General features: G+C 40.6%; 2 protein-coding genes and 1 long non-coding RNA gene across 3 annotated transcripts in view; 1 reads left to right on the forward strand and 2 right to left on the reverse strand.

Annotated features, from left to right (window-relative positions):
* On the reverse strand, window positions 1-1,024 carry LOC138410485 (uncharacterized). The gene is made up of 2 exons (XR_011243194.1): window positions 749-1,024; window positions 1-612 (listed from the first exon to the last, which is right to left on the reverse strand). It is a non-coding gene; the product is annotated as an uncharacterized lncRNA (long non-coding RNA).
* Window positions 1,016-8,798, forward strand: LOC109630514 (probable pleckstrin homology domain-containing family N member 1). Its single transcript, XM_020088752.2, has 11 exons — window positions 1,016-1,501; window positions 3,718-3,838; window positions 4,396-4,542; window positions 4,832-4,918; window positions 5,460-5,547; window positions 5,642-5,778; window positions 5,861-6,007; window positions 7,326-7,412; window positions 7,663-7,738; window positions 7,805-7,881; window positions 8,157-8,798. Exons 1-11 carry the CDS (start codon window positions 1,407-1,409, stop codon window positions 8,286-8,288), a joined length of 1,194 nt encoding a protein of 397 aa, XP_019944311.2. The 5' UTR covers window positions 1,016-1,406; the 3' UTR covers window positions 8,289-8,798.
* Window positions 8,611-17,576, reverse strand: part of arhgef19 (Rho guanine nucleotide exchange factor (GEF) 19) — a 22,937-nt gene continuing 13,971 nt past the window's right edge. Inside the window, exons 2-16 of the mRNA XM_020088749.2 lie at window positions 16,203-16,881; window positions 15,617-16,102; window positions 14,862-14,994; window positions 14,701-14,783; window positions 14,305-14,561; window positions 14,014-14,174; window positions 13,758-13,910; window positions 13,295-13,424; window positions 13,030-13,104; window positions 12,843-12,932; window positions 12,124-12,287; window positions 11,280-11,438; window positions 11,103-11,182; window positions 10,923-11,027; window positions 8,611-10,746 (exon numbers count right to left, since the gene is read on the reverse strand). Of these exons, the coding sequence (XP_019944308.2) occupies window positions 10,592-10,746; window positions 10,923-11,027; window positions 11,103-11,182; window positions 11,280-11,438; window positions 12,124-12,287; window positions 12,843-12,932; window positions 13,030-13,104; window positions 13,295-13,424; window positions 13,758-13,910; window positions 14,014-14,174; window positions 14,305-14,561; window positions 14,701-14,783; window positions 14,862-14,994; window positions 15,617-16,102; window positions 16,203-16,860 (2,889 nt within the window). The 5' untranslated portion in view covers window positions 16,861-16,881 and the 3' untranslated portion in view covers window positions 8,611-10,591. The remainder of the gene's footprint in view (window positions 10,747-10,922; window positions 11,028-11,102; window positions 11,183-11,279; window positions 11,439-12,123; window positions 12,288-12,842; window positions 12,933-13,029; window positions 13,105-13,294; window positions 13,425-13,757; window positions 13,911-14,013; window positions 14,175-14,304; window positions 14,562-14,700; window positions 14,784-14,861; window positions 14,995-15,616; window positions 16,103-16,202; window positions 16,882-17,576) is intronic.

The following is a 17,576-nucleotide window of genomic DNA, read 5'->3' on the forward strand; positions in this document are numbered from 1 at the left end:
TCCATTATCAGAATCAGCTTTATTGGCCATGTGTGTACACATAATTTGACTCCGGTTTTTCTGTTGCTCTCAATGTATAGAAATAAACAAAAAAACAAGGACAACAAAGTAGAGCAAGGTTAAGCAAACATTAACCTACTATATACAAGTATGAGTATAAATATATATGCAAAAGTACGTATATATGAACATAAAACACAACAACAATGACAATGAAATGGAGAAATAGTGCAATGATGCTAGAATGACTATGGAAAGATTGACACAGAATACGTTATATACATTATATAATATACATATATTTTGTGATAAATAAGCAACAGAAATTTTGAAAAACAAAATCTTGCAATGTTAAAGAAAGTGAAAAACAATTATTGCTGATCTGGATCTGCAACAAAATTGTATGGGTTTTTCATAATCCATACTGCATCCTTTCACCGAGTTTCATGGTAGTCTGTCAAACTGACAAACAAGCAAACACAGGTGCTTCCTATATTTTGTTCTTCTGTATTGAACCACATGACCAACAGCATCAAAAGGAAAATACATCCATCCGCCATGTTGCATCAAGCTTGTGTCACTGCCAGCCACAGGAGAACAGCAGCTCCTGGCCTGTGGAAAGACAGAAACACTCAGACATGGTTATGTACAAACCCTCCCACCGTCTAATTCTAACCAGGAAGATCAACGTGAGGCTCCGCTCTGCAGTTGTTGTGTCTTGTTTTGACTGCAGCTGTTTACCTCTTACCATTTCATAACTCATAATTATCCGTCCCGACCCAGGGCTCCGCGCATGTAAACACAGGCAGGCATGCTCCCATCTCTCCTGACAGGATGCTTGCTTCATCCACGTTTCTCAACAAAGAGGCTGAGAGCATCCGTGAGTTTGAAAGACGAGCTTCTCAAGTGATGTTTTTTCTCTCTGTCTCTTTTGTTCCTTGTCATGCTGAGGCTTCAGCATGTTTCCTTTGTGAGTTCAGAGCGTAAAAGTGAGGAAGCTGCTCAGCTCTGTGCCGACAGCCAACTGACAGGAAGAAAGGAGGAAACTCTGCTACCACACCACAACTCCACAAATACTCCTCCGCACTTTTTCTTCAGAAACCTCTTTCAGTCTCGGGTCGTCTGTGGAAACAGACACTATACGCTGGCAAAAAGGGGGAACAAGAGCTTAAGCAGCCCTCCCCCTCCCTCCAGCTCACAATATCCTCTTTTGGACCAAACCAGCCTCCGGTTTTATGTTATCTCTTTGGTTTTAGTGTGGCTCGCTCACACACACACACACACACACACACACACACACACACACACACAAACACTTGTGTGAGGATGATTGCCCGGGCAGATGGTGCTCAGTGCCTGGACTAGAGGCTGAGACGAAGCCAAGAGGGACAGACTCCTCGTCCATCATGGGATGCTGCAGTGTGACCCAGAGGCATACTGGAGTGGACGAGGTGGGCCCCGATGAGATCGAGCTCCTGGAACTCTCTGGAGACAACTTAGGGTAAGACACAAGTTCACAGTTCAAAGCTACAGAAATGTTCACAAATAGAAAAGTACTGGTAGGAAATGTACATTCTCATGATTACACTTTGATCCTGGAACAAAGTTACAGTAGTTGTTCACAGCTTTAGAGAAAGTGGATTGGAATTATTTGTTAGAGGTCCAGTGTGTAAGATTTAGGTGAAAGGGAACTATTTAATGTAGAATAATTCTCATGATGTTTTCACTAGTTTGTTTCATCTAAATTGTATGAATTGTAGTTTTCTTTACCCCAGATAAGGCTCTTTATATTTGCATCACATTTACTTTCTACGGAGGCTGCTATGTTTTTTTACATTAGTCCAGATTGGTCAAACTAAACACCTTTTGAGTTTTTATGACAATTAAAGGCTACCACAGGTTCTTTTTCATGTTTGGAAGGGGAGGATGAGGTGAGGGGTGTTCAGCTGCAACATGCAACCTCAACAGTAGATATCACTCAGTTCTACACGCTGTAACTTTAAAATGTGGTTTTAATGTTCAGAAGGAGGAAGCAGTGACTGTCTCTGAGATGAACAGAGCACCGTCCTTTAGTGGCTTCTCTCTAACATCTGTGGTGTTCTGTCATGTGTTTTGTCACGTTGTCGAGCTGAAAATGTAAATCAAAACTGTAAGGCTCGTGTGTGACATTTTAAAAAGCTGCAGTGACACCAGGATCTACTTGTTGTCACACGGTAACAGGATGTGCTCTCTGACAGAAAACCCCCAGGTTCTGAGATGAAGAAAAGATTCAACCATAAAGCATCATGAAAACACGTGCACAACAACAGCTCACATCTATATGAGTTCCACCCGTCAGCAGCCAGCACAACAACAAACCAGCCAAAATAATTGGCTCACATGAACTTGGGAACTCTGTGATGCTGCACTGATGTGATTAGCAGATTACTATAAGACAATGGCTGCAGCGTGGAGGGCTTTAATACAGAGTCAGGTTGGAACAAATGTCCACTGGTTCTCGGGCCCAGGGATTAACTGAGGCTAATCACAACAGTGGCTACTGGTCCTCATGATTGGCTGTTTAAGGATTCATACTTATGGTCACTGGCCACGCAGATGAAGATGTGCTTCATTCAGACACACACTCACAAACCAGACATAGAGTTGATCAGGCGTGTGTAAAGTGTGCTGGGATTCAAATGTATATTGATCATTTGTAAAATTGAAATCATTAAATTGAAATTGTATTGAATTGAGACTCAAATTATCGCTGAGTCTCAATTTCAAGTATGGTTATGATTAGTTTTCAAAAAGGGTGCACTTGTGCTTACAGGAAATTTCTAGACGGACGTCATCAAAGCCATCATGTCACTAAATTTGATAGGTAGATAGAGAGAGAGAGAGAGAGAGATCTGGTGCTTGTCATTAAGGTTTATTGTATTTAGATTGGCACATACCTCAGCATTTACCAATCAAAAGACCATAGCTGATCCATCTTCAATGTTTCAATATCAGTGTAAAATGATCCCAGTCATGATGTATTTGGAGCCCTGTGGTTAAAGCGATCAACATTGAACCCAAACAGAGAAAGCTGTTGTCCAAAGGAGAATTATATCAATATTATATTTATTTAAGAGCACCATATGATTTCATATAGACTGACCCAGAAAATGCTGAGGCCCAGTTTAATAAGAGCAAATTATAAAACTTAGCTTAGCATAGCTTACATCATTTTGTTTCCCTTTCTTACTGTTTTGAAAATGCTTTCTATTGCCACTTATCCTGTGTATGTAAATTCACTTCAGTTTAAAAACCTGCTTAGCAACAATACATGGTGACACTGGGATAATTGAGACAAAGCTTATGTTTGCAATGGACACAGGCAACAGAATATAATAAAGGGTCAGCAGGGGGGTCTGTCTCCACTGCGACTACTGTAAGCAGATTATGTCTGGCTGCTGCTGCTCTAGGGTCAGGGCAAGTCATTGAAACAGTTACGTCTTCTCTGATGTATTTTCTTTGGAGCGGACCAAAGGCTGCAGCCAGCCCAGGCTCACACCATCTGGAGATGCTGACAAACAGCGACTCATAATTACAGTTCTCACTGTTTAAAGTCTGCAGTCAGCCTGAATCATGTGTGTCTAAAAATGAACCACAAAACAAAATAAAGCAAGCAGTTAGTAACTGAGTGTTTAGTGTGGTTGCATTGACCGTGACTGATGAAATGTTTCTATACAGGGTGTGGAGTCTGGGAGAAACCAGGCTGCAGTTGAGGAAGAGCAGCAGAGATGAGCAGCAGCCACAGGCGCCGCCACTACCGCCCCCACGCTACCCTTCAGTACGACACCTGGAGCAAGAGGTCACTATGTGTGTGTGTGTGTGTGTGTACGTGTGTGTATGTACCCTTCTCACAGTCAGAACATTCCGGGCAACTCTGAGAGGTGCCTCACATGAATAACAATAGTTTCCACTTTGTGCAGTTATTTGTGTTGAGGCCAGACCCAGTCTGTACACACACATACACACACACACACACACACTGTGGGAATTTCCATGACAAATGCGAGAGATGCCATATTTCGTGTTTGCTGTGATTCAAACTTTACAGGAAATAAAGTAGAATTTAGGTTTCACATGTTTTTTCCACTTCGATGAGAAACTGTCTGAAGCATCCAACACCCTGCAGTTGATTTCAAATGTTTACATCAAATTCCCCTGATTATGCACCCCTGTATTGTTAACAACAATTATTGAAACACTGTGTAATGCATGAGTCACTGTGATGTTGAGGCATGTGGACACACGCACTGATGGAGGCAGTAATATGTGACGGTCAAAGCTTTGAGTCTCATCATGAACAAATAAAAAACAGATGATAATCAGTAGGTACGGACTGACTGAGTTTTGTGTCTGCAGATGGTGCTGTGGGGCAGGAGCAGAGATGAGCTGCACCATCGGATTTATTCCCAGCAGCCCATCAGAGGCTGGGAGGGTCAACCAGCCCACCTGTATGGAGAGGTTATCCACTCCTCTCTGGTGTCTCTCTACAACAGCTACACACAGGTAACAGGGCACAAATGAGTCAGCTGAGAAATTATGACTTGATGCATCAACCTAAACACAAACCAGATTTCTACTGGAAGATCATATGACCCAAGATAGAGTTTTAGTTTGTGGTGTTGGATGTAACAAGTTGCTGGTTTTCATACAACCACTAAAAAACCTGAACAAACTTCTATTTGTCATACTTTTTTTGATTTATAGTAAAATATCTAATTTTTATCGATGTGAACAGAAGAGGCATGAAACAGTTTTAAAAGAGATGAAATCATGAGCTCTTCTGTCTCTGCAGGAAACCAGCAAACACTTCCTGGTGCTATTCTCATTCCACCTGCTGATCCTCTCTCTGGACCACTCTCGACAGGACTTCATCTATCAGGTACATACTATGACTTCAGAAAGAGAACTGTTCACATATGTCAGACAAGTCCTGTATATTGAACAAAAACTCAAGTCAATTCAGTCTTGGCAGTACTGCTGTCTGTCTCTGTTCCTAGTTGTGAATCTTTGCAGATGTTTTTACATCTACAGACTCTCTTCTCATTTGCTCCATTTCCAGCTGCAACATTAATCTTTTTTTTGGAAAAATCTTCTGAGAAGCAAGTTGTATAACTGCCCAGAGGTGGTAGACCACTTCTTTTTCTCTAGAACCATTGTGCCTTTCCACAAATTGAACACCACTATTACTGTCTATACTGTCTATATGTTCTTTTGTATGAATACTTTACATTGATATTCTCCTCCATTAATGGTATTTTGTTGATGTTGCTGTTACGCTTGACATCTACTGCAGCTTTGTCCACACTGGGAGAAGGATCCCTCGTGTGAGGCTGTCTGACTATCACCAGAGTCATTAATGTTGGTTTATTTCCTAAACTGAAGCACAATGACCGAAATTATATATTTTTCTTATTTTGCAGGGCATCCTTCCTCTTTCTGGCCTCACCTTCCAGGCTGTCTCCCTGGAGCCCGACACATCACATTCACAGCACATGTTTGAGATCAACGGTGAATCAGTGGAAATAACCAAGTTCAGTTGAAACGTGGCGACACAATGTAAAAATGCTAAGCTTGATTTATGTTGTTCCCTCTTTTTATCCAGGACCGATGATGGATTCCAAGATGTTCATATGTGACAGTGCTACAGCGTTACAGACATGGACACAGCAAATAGAAGACAGGAGATACAAGTCAATGACACAACCCATGAGTCCCTCTCATTGCACCCTCTCCTATCTAGTAATCCCCTTTTTTATATCTGGTTATCATTGTAATACTGGTTAAGTTGCAGTTTTGAATTGTTTACATGTCTCTCCTGTAGCTACCCTGTGATATGCCCTGGAAAAGAAAAGAACTGCTCAAATACTTACTACAAGCTCCAATATGGCAGTGGGAGGGTTCACCCATACAGCACATGGGTCAGCCAGGATACATCTCGATCATCCATATCATCAACTCACAGAGACAGGTAATCAGTACTCTCACTCTGTTGTGATAATCTGCACTAACGTCTCAGACCAGAGATGACTTTTGTGTGTAGTTGGTTAATGTACTTATTTCTTCTCATGACCAATAAATCCTATTAGAAGCCAATACTGTCAGCATAACAACATAATATAATATCACAGAATACATTTTGTGTTGGAGTTTCATTATATAAAAGAAAATTAATAAGTGTTGTGCATGAAATGAATCGTTCATGTTGTTGATATGAACGTCTGGTTTGTTAAAAAACTGCCACAGTTTTCACTTCCTTTTTATTTCACACTATCATTGCATTACACAGAAGTAAAGGCGTGACGTCCAATCTATTCACACTCTTTTAAAAACAACGACATGGACACAGGTAATTAAAAAAAGCAGGAAGTATGAAGTAATAGATACACTGCTGCTGACACTCCACCCTCTGACTGAGCAAGTCAGGATACAAATGAATACACATTAAATCTTTTGTCAGCTTTGAATTAAGTTTACTTCTCCAGGCTCCACATGAAAATAAATGTAAGAAATCCTTTTCCTCTGGGCTTCCGTTCCGACCTCATTATAACAGAGGCAGGGCCACTTAAAACAAGATTTCTTTTTGTCTGAGTATCTGAAAATCAAAATCTCCCACAAGCCCCTTCCTTTCTTTTGAAATTAGATTTTATCTCAATGTCTGATGTGGATAAACATGTGGCTCTGTCTGAACCCTCTGTACGTTTTCTACCATAAAAAAATCTTCTATGAACCTACGGTCTCATTTATTTGAGAATGACACTGTATTTGTATTAACACCCTCATTAAAATGAGAATGGTCTTTTTATATTCAAGGATAATTCCTTATTATTATATGATCACAAAACTTATTTTAGCAGTTTTGAACATTGATTGGACTGATTGGAAAGAAAACAATGGGAGTTAGACAATGAGATTGGTTGTAAGATAACTATCACTAAATCCAGTTTATTTAGAGGTATAAGTAAAACTGAACAAACCTGAAATGCTGATAATAAACCACCATTCCATAAAAAAAGTAACTATTTGCTTTTGTTTTCACTTTCATGATGTTTGGCTAAATTTGTTTACAGTATTGTGTATTTCCTGCCCCCCTCTAACTATTATTATTACTAACATTTCAACAGAATATTGTATAAGTAATCCAAATTTCATCCAAGTTGTACTACATGTGCATGAGGTAAATAAACATGAGTATCAATGATTAGAGAATATATTATGTGTTCATGTGTCACAGGTCTTCTGCAGTGGTATTAACTGTGCTGCACCAGTAACTGGGTTTTTTCTCTCAGGGACACCAAGAAAGACTGATGGTTCTCTTCCCTCAAGACGTCCTGCTGCTGTCAGTTGACAACAAGCGGCTGAATATAAAATACGAGGTAGTGTAAAATGACTCTATGGGAAAATCCATAATGATGCCTGCTCCACCACTGTGGCATGACTGCGTGTCCCAGTAGGCATTACACAATGCTTGTAATTTTGACACATGACATATATCAAGGGTGGAACATTGAAACCTGCTGCCTGAGACATCACTAAATCAGTCAGATAAGATGAAGTAGTACTGACTGTGCAAGCAATTTAATAAATCCTGCACATTTTCTTTTTCCTCTGTGCCATCTCTAACAGGGCAGGTTGCCTCGACACAGCATCAGGGCGGTGGAGCGCTCAGTCTTGCCCGGACGGCTGGAGTTTGAGCTGATAGGTAATCTGCACAGACCCGTGACTTTTGCAATATTTCAGTTATTTCATATAATCTGTTTTGTTTCAGGTGATCTGGTGGAGCCCCTGCAGGTCTCTTGCACCTGTCTAGAGGATTATCAGAACTGGATTTTTCAACTTCAACAGGTTAGAATTACACATTTATTAAAACTGCTTTAAAACCATTTTCTGACACATGCTGCAAGGTTCCTAGCTCCTGGGCAACCTCTGGTTTTGGTTTGGCAGTCTTGTTGGGATTTAAAAACATTATTGGTTTATTCTTTTTTCAATTTTAGCCCTGTTCCTTGATTTAGAAAAACAGATTACCTTTTAAAGTTGCAATACAAATGCCTGAGGAGATGTCTGATCCCTCTAATGTGAAGCCACTGTGCATCAACAAGGTTTTTGTCTCTGATCTGCAGCCGGACAGAAGCAGCCACATCACTGTGAGTCCGGTTGCACCTCCAATCATGCCAAAGCTGCAGAGGAGCAGGAAGGAGTCTCAGGAGCCGTTTATAACCGCTGACCAATGTCACATCAATGGACGCAGCTGACTCAAGTTCACTGTAACACACTGTGTAGATAGTATGTACATATTACTTTTATGTCTAATTTCTGCTACAAAATTGAAATGAAAATGTTCTGAAAGGTTCTCACCCTAATTTTGATGCATGTGGTTTCCTCACAGAGGAGCTGAAAAAATACTTTTAGTTCTTTCATGTGGGGATAAACTAAAATGAGGCCATGACCTGGATTCTGAGCAGATGAAGACATTGTAGAGCTGTAGTGGTTTTAACAGCAACAGAACTGATGAACATTACTTTTGCAGAATAAACTGTTTAAAAAAGCGTTCAAATTCATGACTTCAACACAACATAGAATGGAAATGTTTTTATTTCAGTGGTTAAACATTTACAGTAGTGTTGAAAAATTCAGTAAACATCCAGTGTATCACAGTATCTATATTCACTGTGGTATATTAGAAATCACTCTGACTGCAAAGTTTATTACTATGGAATGTCATAATATCTTTTCATATATAAATTACTGTTAAAAAAAGTAAATGAACAATGTTCTACTCTTTATACATGAGGCCATCTACAGAAAAGTACATTTACATCAAGAATCTCCTTAGAGAACAACCAGCTAGAGGAGTATAAATACATACGCAGCCATAGCAACCACTTAAATTACAACTAACAACTTAGATAAAGAAAAAAAAGTTGGGTTATAAATATTTAATGTGCCACTGCTAGAGTTTACATTTGATTGTTGATTATAGTGGTTAATTTACAACAAATTTAGCACAGTTACACTGCACTATTGATCATTTGGGGATTTTTACACTAATGATATAAAAACCTCAATTCAACTTAGTGCTATTGTTTACTGTTTTATTAGTGTAACGCAATGACATCAACCTTCACTGAACTGCTGCTTAACTAATCTGTACTCTTGAAGCTACATTTGCACATTTTGAATTTGGTATTATTTTTTTCACTTTAAATGACAAGGCTTGTCTTATTATAACTAATTATTCTGTGGTGAACAAATGTGTTGGTCAATTTTTTTTACTTTTTCAGTTCCTCAGGCCAGAATTTGTTTTTCAGCACCAAGCCCATTTTATCCTGCCAGGTGCTACATGCTTTTAAAAACAGACATGAGCATATATCTTAAATTTTTTTTTCATGAATCACTAAAATAGTTTGGAACTGAAGTTTTTACCGAATGTTACTTCAACCTGAACAGTGAATGTGTTGGGGACTATAGTCAGTGGCAGATTAATATATATTTCAAGCTCTAGTCAGTATTTACAACAGTAGGATGGTGTGAAGTCCCAGTAGTAACTTTATGAAGCAGAAGAATAAGCTCTGATAGACAATACTTGTCAGTAGGATCAATTTATTTTTGTGCTTTGGTCTTTTCATGGAGTTTAAAAATATACACTTTAACATCCTATTAGGTCATTGAAAGTATTTGTGTAGTGCAGCCTTTTAAAGAGACAGTCAGACATTACTGCTTCAGTATAATTGTTTAAAAAAAAAATCTTTAAAATAATCAAACCACATGCAGTTGCCTTGTCTGAACAACCGGGACGCTGTAATCCTTTTTAATAAATACAAAGGCTTATTTTAACAATCCACGTCTTTAACACATGGAGGGAAACTAACTGGTGCGCTGTAGTGCATCAGTTGTGTAGTGTACTGAAATGAAAGCAGCAGAACAAAGACCAAAGATAAGAAGCTTGTGATGTGTGTGATGAAGCTCAGCAGCAGGATCTGCCTCAGGTGACTTTCTACTGTGGTAATAATACATGAACGAATATCCTGCACCTCACAGAGCTCAGTCTACTGCACAAGAAACGTCAGAGAGTCACAAGTCACACATGCTAAGTTAACCTCATGCTACTCCTCTGACATGCGTTCTACTTTATGTGCATTCATGTACAGTGTACTCTCCATTCATAATAGAGATACTTGGTTTTCTTCTCTGATTATGAAATGGTATTGAAATGCCTTCGGAGAGAGCATGCACAAAGTAATAGCTCTTAAAAGGTTTTAGGGAACACAGAGTGGCAAACTGCTAAAATATCTTAATGTCAACTGCTGACAGACTTATATTGTATGAAAATGTGTTATTGTGGAAATGTGATGGAAAAGCAGAAGCTTTGTACGTGTAGTTAGCATGGTAAAGGAAATTAGTAAGAGCAGTCAAAAATGTTGGCTTTTAAAGAACCTGCAACCTACATGAAGGTCCCACATCCATCTAGAATTAAAACCATGATCTAGAAGCTTTAAAATTAAAATTAAACAGTCGAATTGCACCTCTGACACAGGACAAGCTGCAGAAAAACTGGTCACTCATCTCCCTTCAGTTTCTGTGTGACACATTTGATGCGGATATTTTCCCGGAGGTTGCGGAGGCGTGCGCTGCGACTCATGATTTCCTCCACATAGGTTTTGGGGAACCAGCCCCGTTCCCCATCTGACAGTCGGATGCCTTCCACCCAGCCTGGAGAAATACAACATGTCTCAGACATCAAACAAGCCGTTACGTCTTTTTTCTATTCAAGTTCAGACAGTCAGTGAGAATCACAAACTTTTTATGGCCACAAATTACATGGATTCAGATGCAGATTGAAGGTGGAATGCCGTTAATCTAGAATAAGACTTAATCCAAATTCTTACCATCACTTGTAATGGTTTTAGCGTGAAGAATGTCGGCCTTTTCCAGTGTTAACTCATCGTGCTCTTGGGCTTGATAGCTTTTGATGCACTGAACCTGGGATATATCTGAGAGGAAAAGAAAGAAATGATGAATGAAAGCACTATGCAGGCTGGTTCATGAACGTGCAGCTCTCTACTGACCATCGTTTTCATTGGCCTGCTCGATGTCTTCCAAAGGATCAGATGGAAACATTGCTGTGATCCATCTCTGCTTCCCGCTCCTTAGAAGCCACAAAACCAACAAAGCCAGTTAAAGCACCATCTGCTACAGAGTCTAGTTTTTATTAGCTAAGTTATCAATGAAGGGTTGTTACTCACTCAGTGTGGGATTTGAGCAGGATCTGGTGTTTGAGCTGCTGGCCTTCGCACAGCTGCAGGTGGAAGATGAAGCCTGAGATGCCCTGCAGCTTCTGACTGAGATCCTTCACTTTCAACTCTCCTATCTTGGCATGTACAAACACCATGAACTTCCAGGTACTGCAGGAAGATTGTTTCCAGCGTTAGAATAGAGCCATTGTGTTGCTTTGAGCCCATTTAATTTCATGTATCCAGTCTAGAAATGGTCCAACAAATCTCCCCATTGAACCACAAATGAGTTTTTTTACAATTTGGTTTTTGCATGGATTAAACAAATGAGATCTAAAGGTGTTTGTCCATGCTTCCAGTCTTATGCAAAGCTAACAGGTTGTGAGTTACAGCCCCACAGTCAGCAATTAGTTAGTTACAATCATGAGTATGGTATCAGTCTTCTCATCAAACTGTCAGAAAAAGTTTATGTAAAACAACTTTTTCTGAATAACAATTTTGTGTGAGCAGAATAATGATTTACGATGTTCAAATACACATTGTAAAGTGGTAAGAGCTAATGCAAGGCTTCAGTAGTCTAATGTACCAAAAACAAGTGTATGTTTAGGCTCATGGTTGGAAGTCAGGCACACCTTCAGGTTATGTTAGTTACAGTTGATCAATGGTAATTTGGTGTTTTCTATAAACTTATTCTAAACTTGACACTTTTGTTACCAGTTGAACAACCATGAAGTATGTTATGTGATCATTGCATTAAATAGACCTGACAAAATCAAACCTATCATGTAACTGAGACTACATGTACTCTATGCTCCATGTTACTTTGTTGAATGTCTATCGACTGAACATCACTTACTCCTTCCTCCTGGACAGCAGGAGACAGTCGTTGAACAGGTGGAGGTACACAGGCTTGGTGGGTAACTTCAGCTTGGATCCAGAAATACTCATTGTCTGCGTGTCCACCTCCAGGAGTTCACCATGTTTCACCAGCCAGCGAGACTGAGAGATCAGAGGAAAGATCTACAAAGAAAAGAAATAAGCTGTTGAACAATAAACACAGTGCAATAAGATGGTACATGTGGCATATTAGGGCCTGGGTAGACTCAATATACCACGGATGTATTGTTAGCTACTTTTCAATTGAATTGAATGATGATAAAATACTTTTAATTCTCACCCAAATCATATTATCATTAGTATCCAGACTTTGAATAGACACAATACAGATTTTCTGAAGGAGGAAGCAGCTTTTGAGCTTTCGCAACCAAGGTTTGACTGGTGAGGCCAGTATGATTTTTTTTGCCACAGGTTTATATTTTTCTAATATCACCACACATTAATTGTTGATAGGGTGAATCATTCATGCTATTCTTGCCATCACAGCTCAATTAGTGAGTAATGTCAATAACAAAAATCCAATTTTTCCCCCCATAATATTATGAAAAATGTATAGATTCTTACTTTTTCTCAGAATATTAACCTCTCTCCTATTGCCCCACAAGTTTTTTAAAAACCTATAATGTTCACATTCTTCACCATCCAGACTTTAGATCAATACACAAAGACTTCCGTCACCTTTCCCTCAAAATTAATTTTCTTATTGAGATGAATCAGTTCCTCCATCCTCTTCATCGACTGCACGCTGGAGTTACATTCTTTGATGATCTAAGAAGACACACACCAACACAGTCATTACTGTTGTGCCTCACCAGCCATAATACTGGAGCTCATCCAACTGACTATTAGGGATGATAATCACCACCTTTTTCAGCTCATTGAAAGCTTTCGTGGCAGTGTCCTCATCTCGGGAGCCCGGTGTTGTCCTCTTTAAGATATTCTGAAAAATAAAAAAATATATTTTGGAGATAAGCCAAGGACTAAAAAAATGCTCTTGTCATGTTCTGTTGGCGAAAAAAACCTGCCGGGGCAAATTACCTGGCCAGTCTCAATATTACCCCATTTACAGTTTCTCATAATTGGGTTTCAAGTGTGAACATGAATCCTGCAGTGAACATTTAATCATGTACCTCCACCAGCATTTTAAGCCGTGTGATCCTCTGAAATGGGAGGATTAGAAAAGAGGTCAGGGGAAGTCTTTGGCAGATGGGGTCCTCCTCCAAACGAGCCAGGATGCCGGGGAAGCGAGGGTTGTCGTGCCTGAGATGACAGGACGAGCACATTTAGAGAAATACTTAAATGACTTTTTGAGAAACTCTGAAAATTCCAGTACCTTGTTTACCTTGACAAAAAAATTCTTAAGCATGCTGAAAACGAATCATGTGCAAGTTAAGTCATGCAGGTGTAAAACAACACGCTCAGAGGAAATTTTGGACGTACTGCATGACACGATTTTCTGCACTACAGCCATAATTGTGTGCACAGAGAGAGAGAGAGAGAGAGAGAGACTGCAAACATTTACATTTAAGTTCAAGTTTCGTTTCCAAATCAGGCTATGTTTTTATTATACATACAATGGAAGCAGTTACTCACAGCAAACGCTGGTATGTCTGTTCTTGGTAGGCCTGGTTGGTTACATAAGGTAAATAAACCCTTCGCAGAGCCGGGCAGTGATCCAGGACAATGTCGCACACATCAAAACGCAGAATGTCCAGCTCCAGTCTGTGCTCCAGGTGCTGAAGGAACCTGCAAACAATGAGTGAGCAGAAAATACAGTCAATGAGGGAACAAAACCTGGTCACTGAGATGTTGAAACAAAGACCTGAGAGGTATCAGTAATTTACTTCACCTCTCACTGACATCTTTGACCTCAGGCAGCTTGGAGAAGAGCCACTGCCTATCCTGAGCTCCAAGACACTCTGCGAGCTCCTGCGACAGCATGAAGTGGTCCACAGCGATGGTTAAGCTGCGGATGTACGATGCTTCAGAGGTCACCAGCTCAAACTTTGCCTGAGTGGAGGAGGACACAGGATATCAGCCTGCCATACAGTGCATGAACAGATGCAGCAGTTCAAATGCAAAAAACAAATGAAAATCCAAATGTAAATCCAATCATAAGAGGTGAAATGTCTTAACTCACCTCCTGTAACTTCCTCTCTTCATTGCTGAAATTGTCAAGCTGACCACTGGTTCGTACATCAGGTATATCCTGCCACAGTGCAAAAGCAGAACCTCGTGAGGAGCGGAACGAGCTGGATGGAGACAGGTTGGATGGAGACGGGGTCCCGTCAGACCCCTCGTCCCTGAGCCCCTCGTCCTCTATGCCTGGCTCCTTCCCCTGTTGCCTCTGAATCTCTCTGTTGATGGCGACGTCACTGTATTCCTGGTACAGAATTGCTGCAGGAGGAAGCAGGAATCAAATAAATACTAATACTGGTTGTGGAAAATATGGTTCTGTGAAAATATCTAGATAGACAGTTTAAATAGATGCAATACAAACAGTTTGGAAAAAAATATTTCTTTTAAGCAAACTTACAGCTCGGTAAAAACCTTGACAGCCGATTTGAATTAGCAACAGTTGGAAGTGCCAAGTCGTCTTCAATGGATTTCTTTCGCATTCTGTGAAGAAAATGTAGAATGACATTGATCTTTGATTTTTGCCCGTTTTGTGTCAAAACAACTGAAGTCTGTATTTACCCAAGTCTTGTGCTCCATCTATGTAAAGGCATCCCATTGTCACTGCTGGGCAGAGGAGGTGCCGGTCCTACAGGACTGTGGGGGGCGCTGTTACTAGAGCCTCCTGAGCTGCGGTGCCTGGAGTTGGACTTATCTGGAGAAGATAAGAAGCAGGACTTGAAGATGAGGTCAAGGGATGAAGCAAGACACCTCGGCCAAATTCCATTTCACCCTCATTTATTAAATGGTCATGAGGCCCTGTACTGTAATAACCTCAGATTCTTTTTATAATAAAGTCGAGCTGCAGCTATATATTTATATACTGCATTTTTAGCTTTTTACAATCAAATGGCCACAATCAGACTTTTTTGCCAAGTCTTTTCTACTGAGTAATTATATATATTATATTTTATGTTGTGGTTGATGTAACTGATTCCCTTGTTCATTACTGGCCATTAAAATATCCCTTCTTATATGATTCTGATGGAGGGGATGGCCAAAGAAAAGTGATTTCTGTGTGTGTGTTTATCTGAAGTTAAAATGAGATGTTGTTGGATATGTTGCAAAATTATAGTCAAAAAAATAAATATTTCCAATGAATTTAATATAGACTGTATGTAAAGATTAGTGGCATGACTGCTCCCCAAATTGAAGCCAAAGTATCTCACTTGCCTCCTGGTGGCTGGCTGCAGTATAGTAAGTCATAAATCCCATCTCCTTCATGTTAGTGGATGGGACCCTATGATGAAATGACATTAGATCTGTCGTCTACTCACAGTCAGGGTTGGGACTGAGGCTGTTGGAGCTCTGTCTGTCCCTGGAGGCTACCCGTGCTGACAGAGACTTCCCCAGCTTCAGGGTGAAGGAGTTCTTCCTCTGAGACAGCTGAAGTCTAGATATGAGTTCTGAGGCTGAGAAGCGCCGCCGCTCTTGGTCACTATGACGACTGCGTGACAAAATGCTCCCCCCCGTGGCACTGGACGTCTCTACACTCCCGCTATCTTCCCTCATCCCCAGTATCGAGTCCTCTATTATCTGCAGTGGTTCTGTGGGTAGATTAAAAATGTCATCTTGACTGAGGTCTTGGAGATCTGTAGCACCGTCTGTGGATGAGGGACTTGACATAGCCTCCAGGGAGGATAATCCACTGAGGTCCTCCTCCAGAAAAGATGCAAAAGGTCCAGGGAAGATATAGTCCAGGATCGGGCTGCTGAGAGACTCATCGCTCAGGCTATCTGGAGAATAAACCTGCATCTTTCGCCCTGAAAACAAGAAAAAAACTTAGATCAAGTTTATAAAGCATTTTTAAATTGTAATTTGTTGCGTCAATCTTGTCAATAATGAAATGAGGTGTGCACTCACGTATAGACTTTTCTTTCACTGAACCTTGTGATGTTCTCCTCTGTAGCTGGCAGGAGTTTGGGCTCTGACACCCTGGACCTTCAGGTGAGGACGGTGAACAGGGTAACTGAGATTCCCACGGGTCAGTGTTTGTGTACAGAGAGGACAGAGGGAACGACAAAGGGAGGCTAAGAGCTGCATATGGAGGACGACATACTGTTGTGAGAGTTTGTGGCTTTTCAGTTTGCTCAGGTTCATCATCGCCCGCAGGTGTATGAGAGCTCAAATACGAAGTTGTTTCATGTTCATTGTCTGTCCTGTGGCAGCTGTTCTTCATGTCATTCAGCTCATTTAGCGTGTGTCTGTAACCATTCAATGGCAGAGTGTGTGTTATGCATTGTGCATCTGGAATGACGGTCTGCCTTGGGGAGCTGAGGCCGTTTAGTTTCGGAGTCACTGGTGGTTGTAGCTCAATAAAAGCCAATGTTTCCTCCTGGCACACTGCAACATGCTTGTGGTGGCACGGGTGGAGAAGAGGCCTGTCCTCCTGGATCTCGCTCAGAGCCTGGGACTCTCCTGAGCCAGGGATCCACATGCTGGGGCTCTCTCCCCCACAACGAAAAGCATGTAGGTGAGGTTGGAAATCAGGAAAAGGTGAGAATCCATACCCAGGGAGCATGGCTGAACGAAAACATGGGAGCTGCAGAAGGAGAGTGGGACGAGAAAATTGATTTTTACTGTGACGTTTACACACCAAGATCCAATCAAAGAGAAAAAACTATCCTATGCAATACACACTTAACAGTGATAAAGTTGGTTGTGTCACCTCAGGACACAACTAGAAGTGTGGACCCAAACCTAAGAAGAGGTTTGGGTTTATATAGACAGTTTGAATACAAATATAGTTTGGTCCCTCCTCCAAACAGGGAACTTGGATTATTAACAGACATATTATACTCAAATTAAGGTTCATCATTTTTAAAAGGGTTTTACATCACTGTCCTCATGCTGTCCAGTATTGCAGCCTCTCTTTTCAGCCTCTGTCAGAAACACTTGGTTTTAGCTCCTGTCCCTTTCGTCACTTCACTTTTCCGTCAAATGCTTCCAGTGTGTGTTGGAAAGGTCGGCCTCCACTCTTGCTTTATCTGTCTCTGATAGGGAGCGTGCCAGTCTGGCTGCATTATCCAAATGTGATGTTGCGTGACAGCACAATGTTACGTAACGTCATGATTCCCTGAAAGTATCAAACAGACTTCTTACGAGGTGTTTCAGTAGTTTCACAGTTTTCTTTCAGGGAGAAAAGCTCCCTTTAAAAGACTTTAGACTTTTTAACTTTGCAGACTTTTACCATATACAATAAAGTATAACATGTCTCCTTTAATATAATTAAGATGA

Source organism: Paralichthys olivaceus, chromosome 6 (assembly GCF_024713975.1).
Source record: "Paralichthys olivaceus isolate ysfri-2021 chromosome 6, ASM2471397v2, whole genome shotgun sequence".
Taxonomy (NCBI): domain Eukaryota; kingdom Metazoa; phylum Chordata; class Actinopteri; order Pleuronectiformes; family Paralichthyidae; genus Paralichthys; species Paralichthys olivaceus.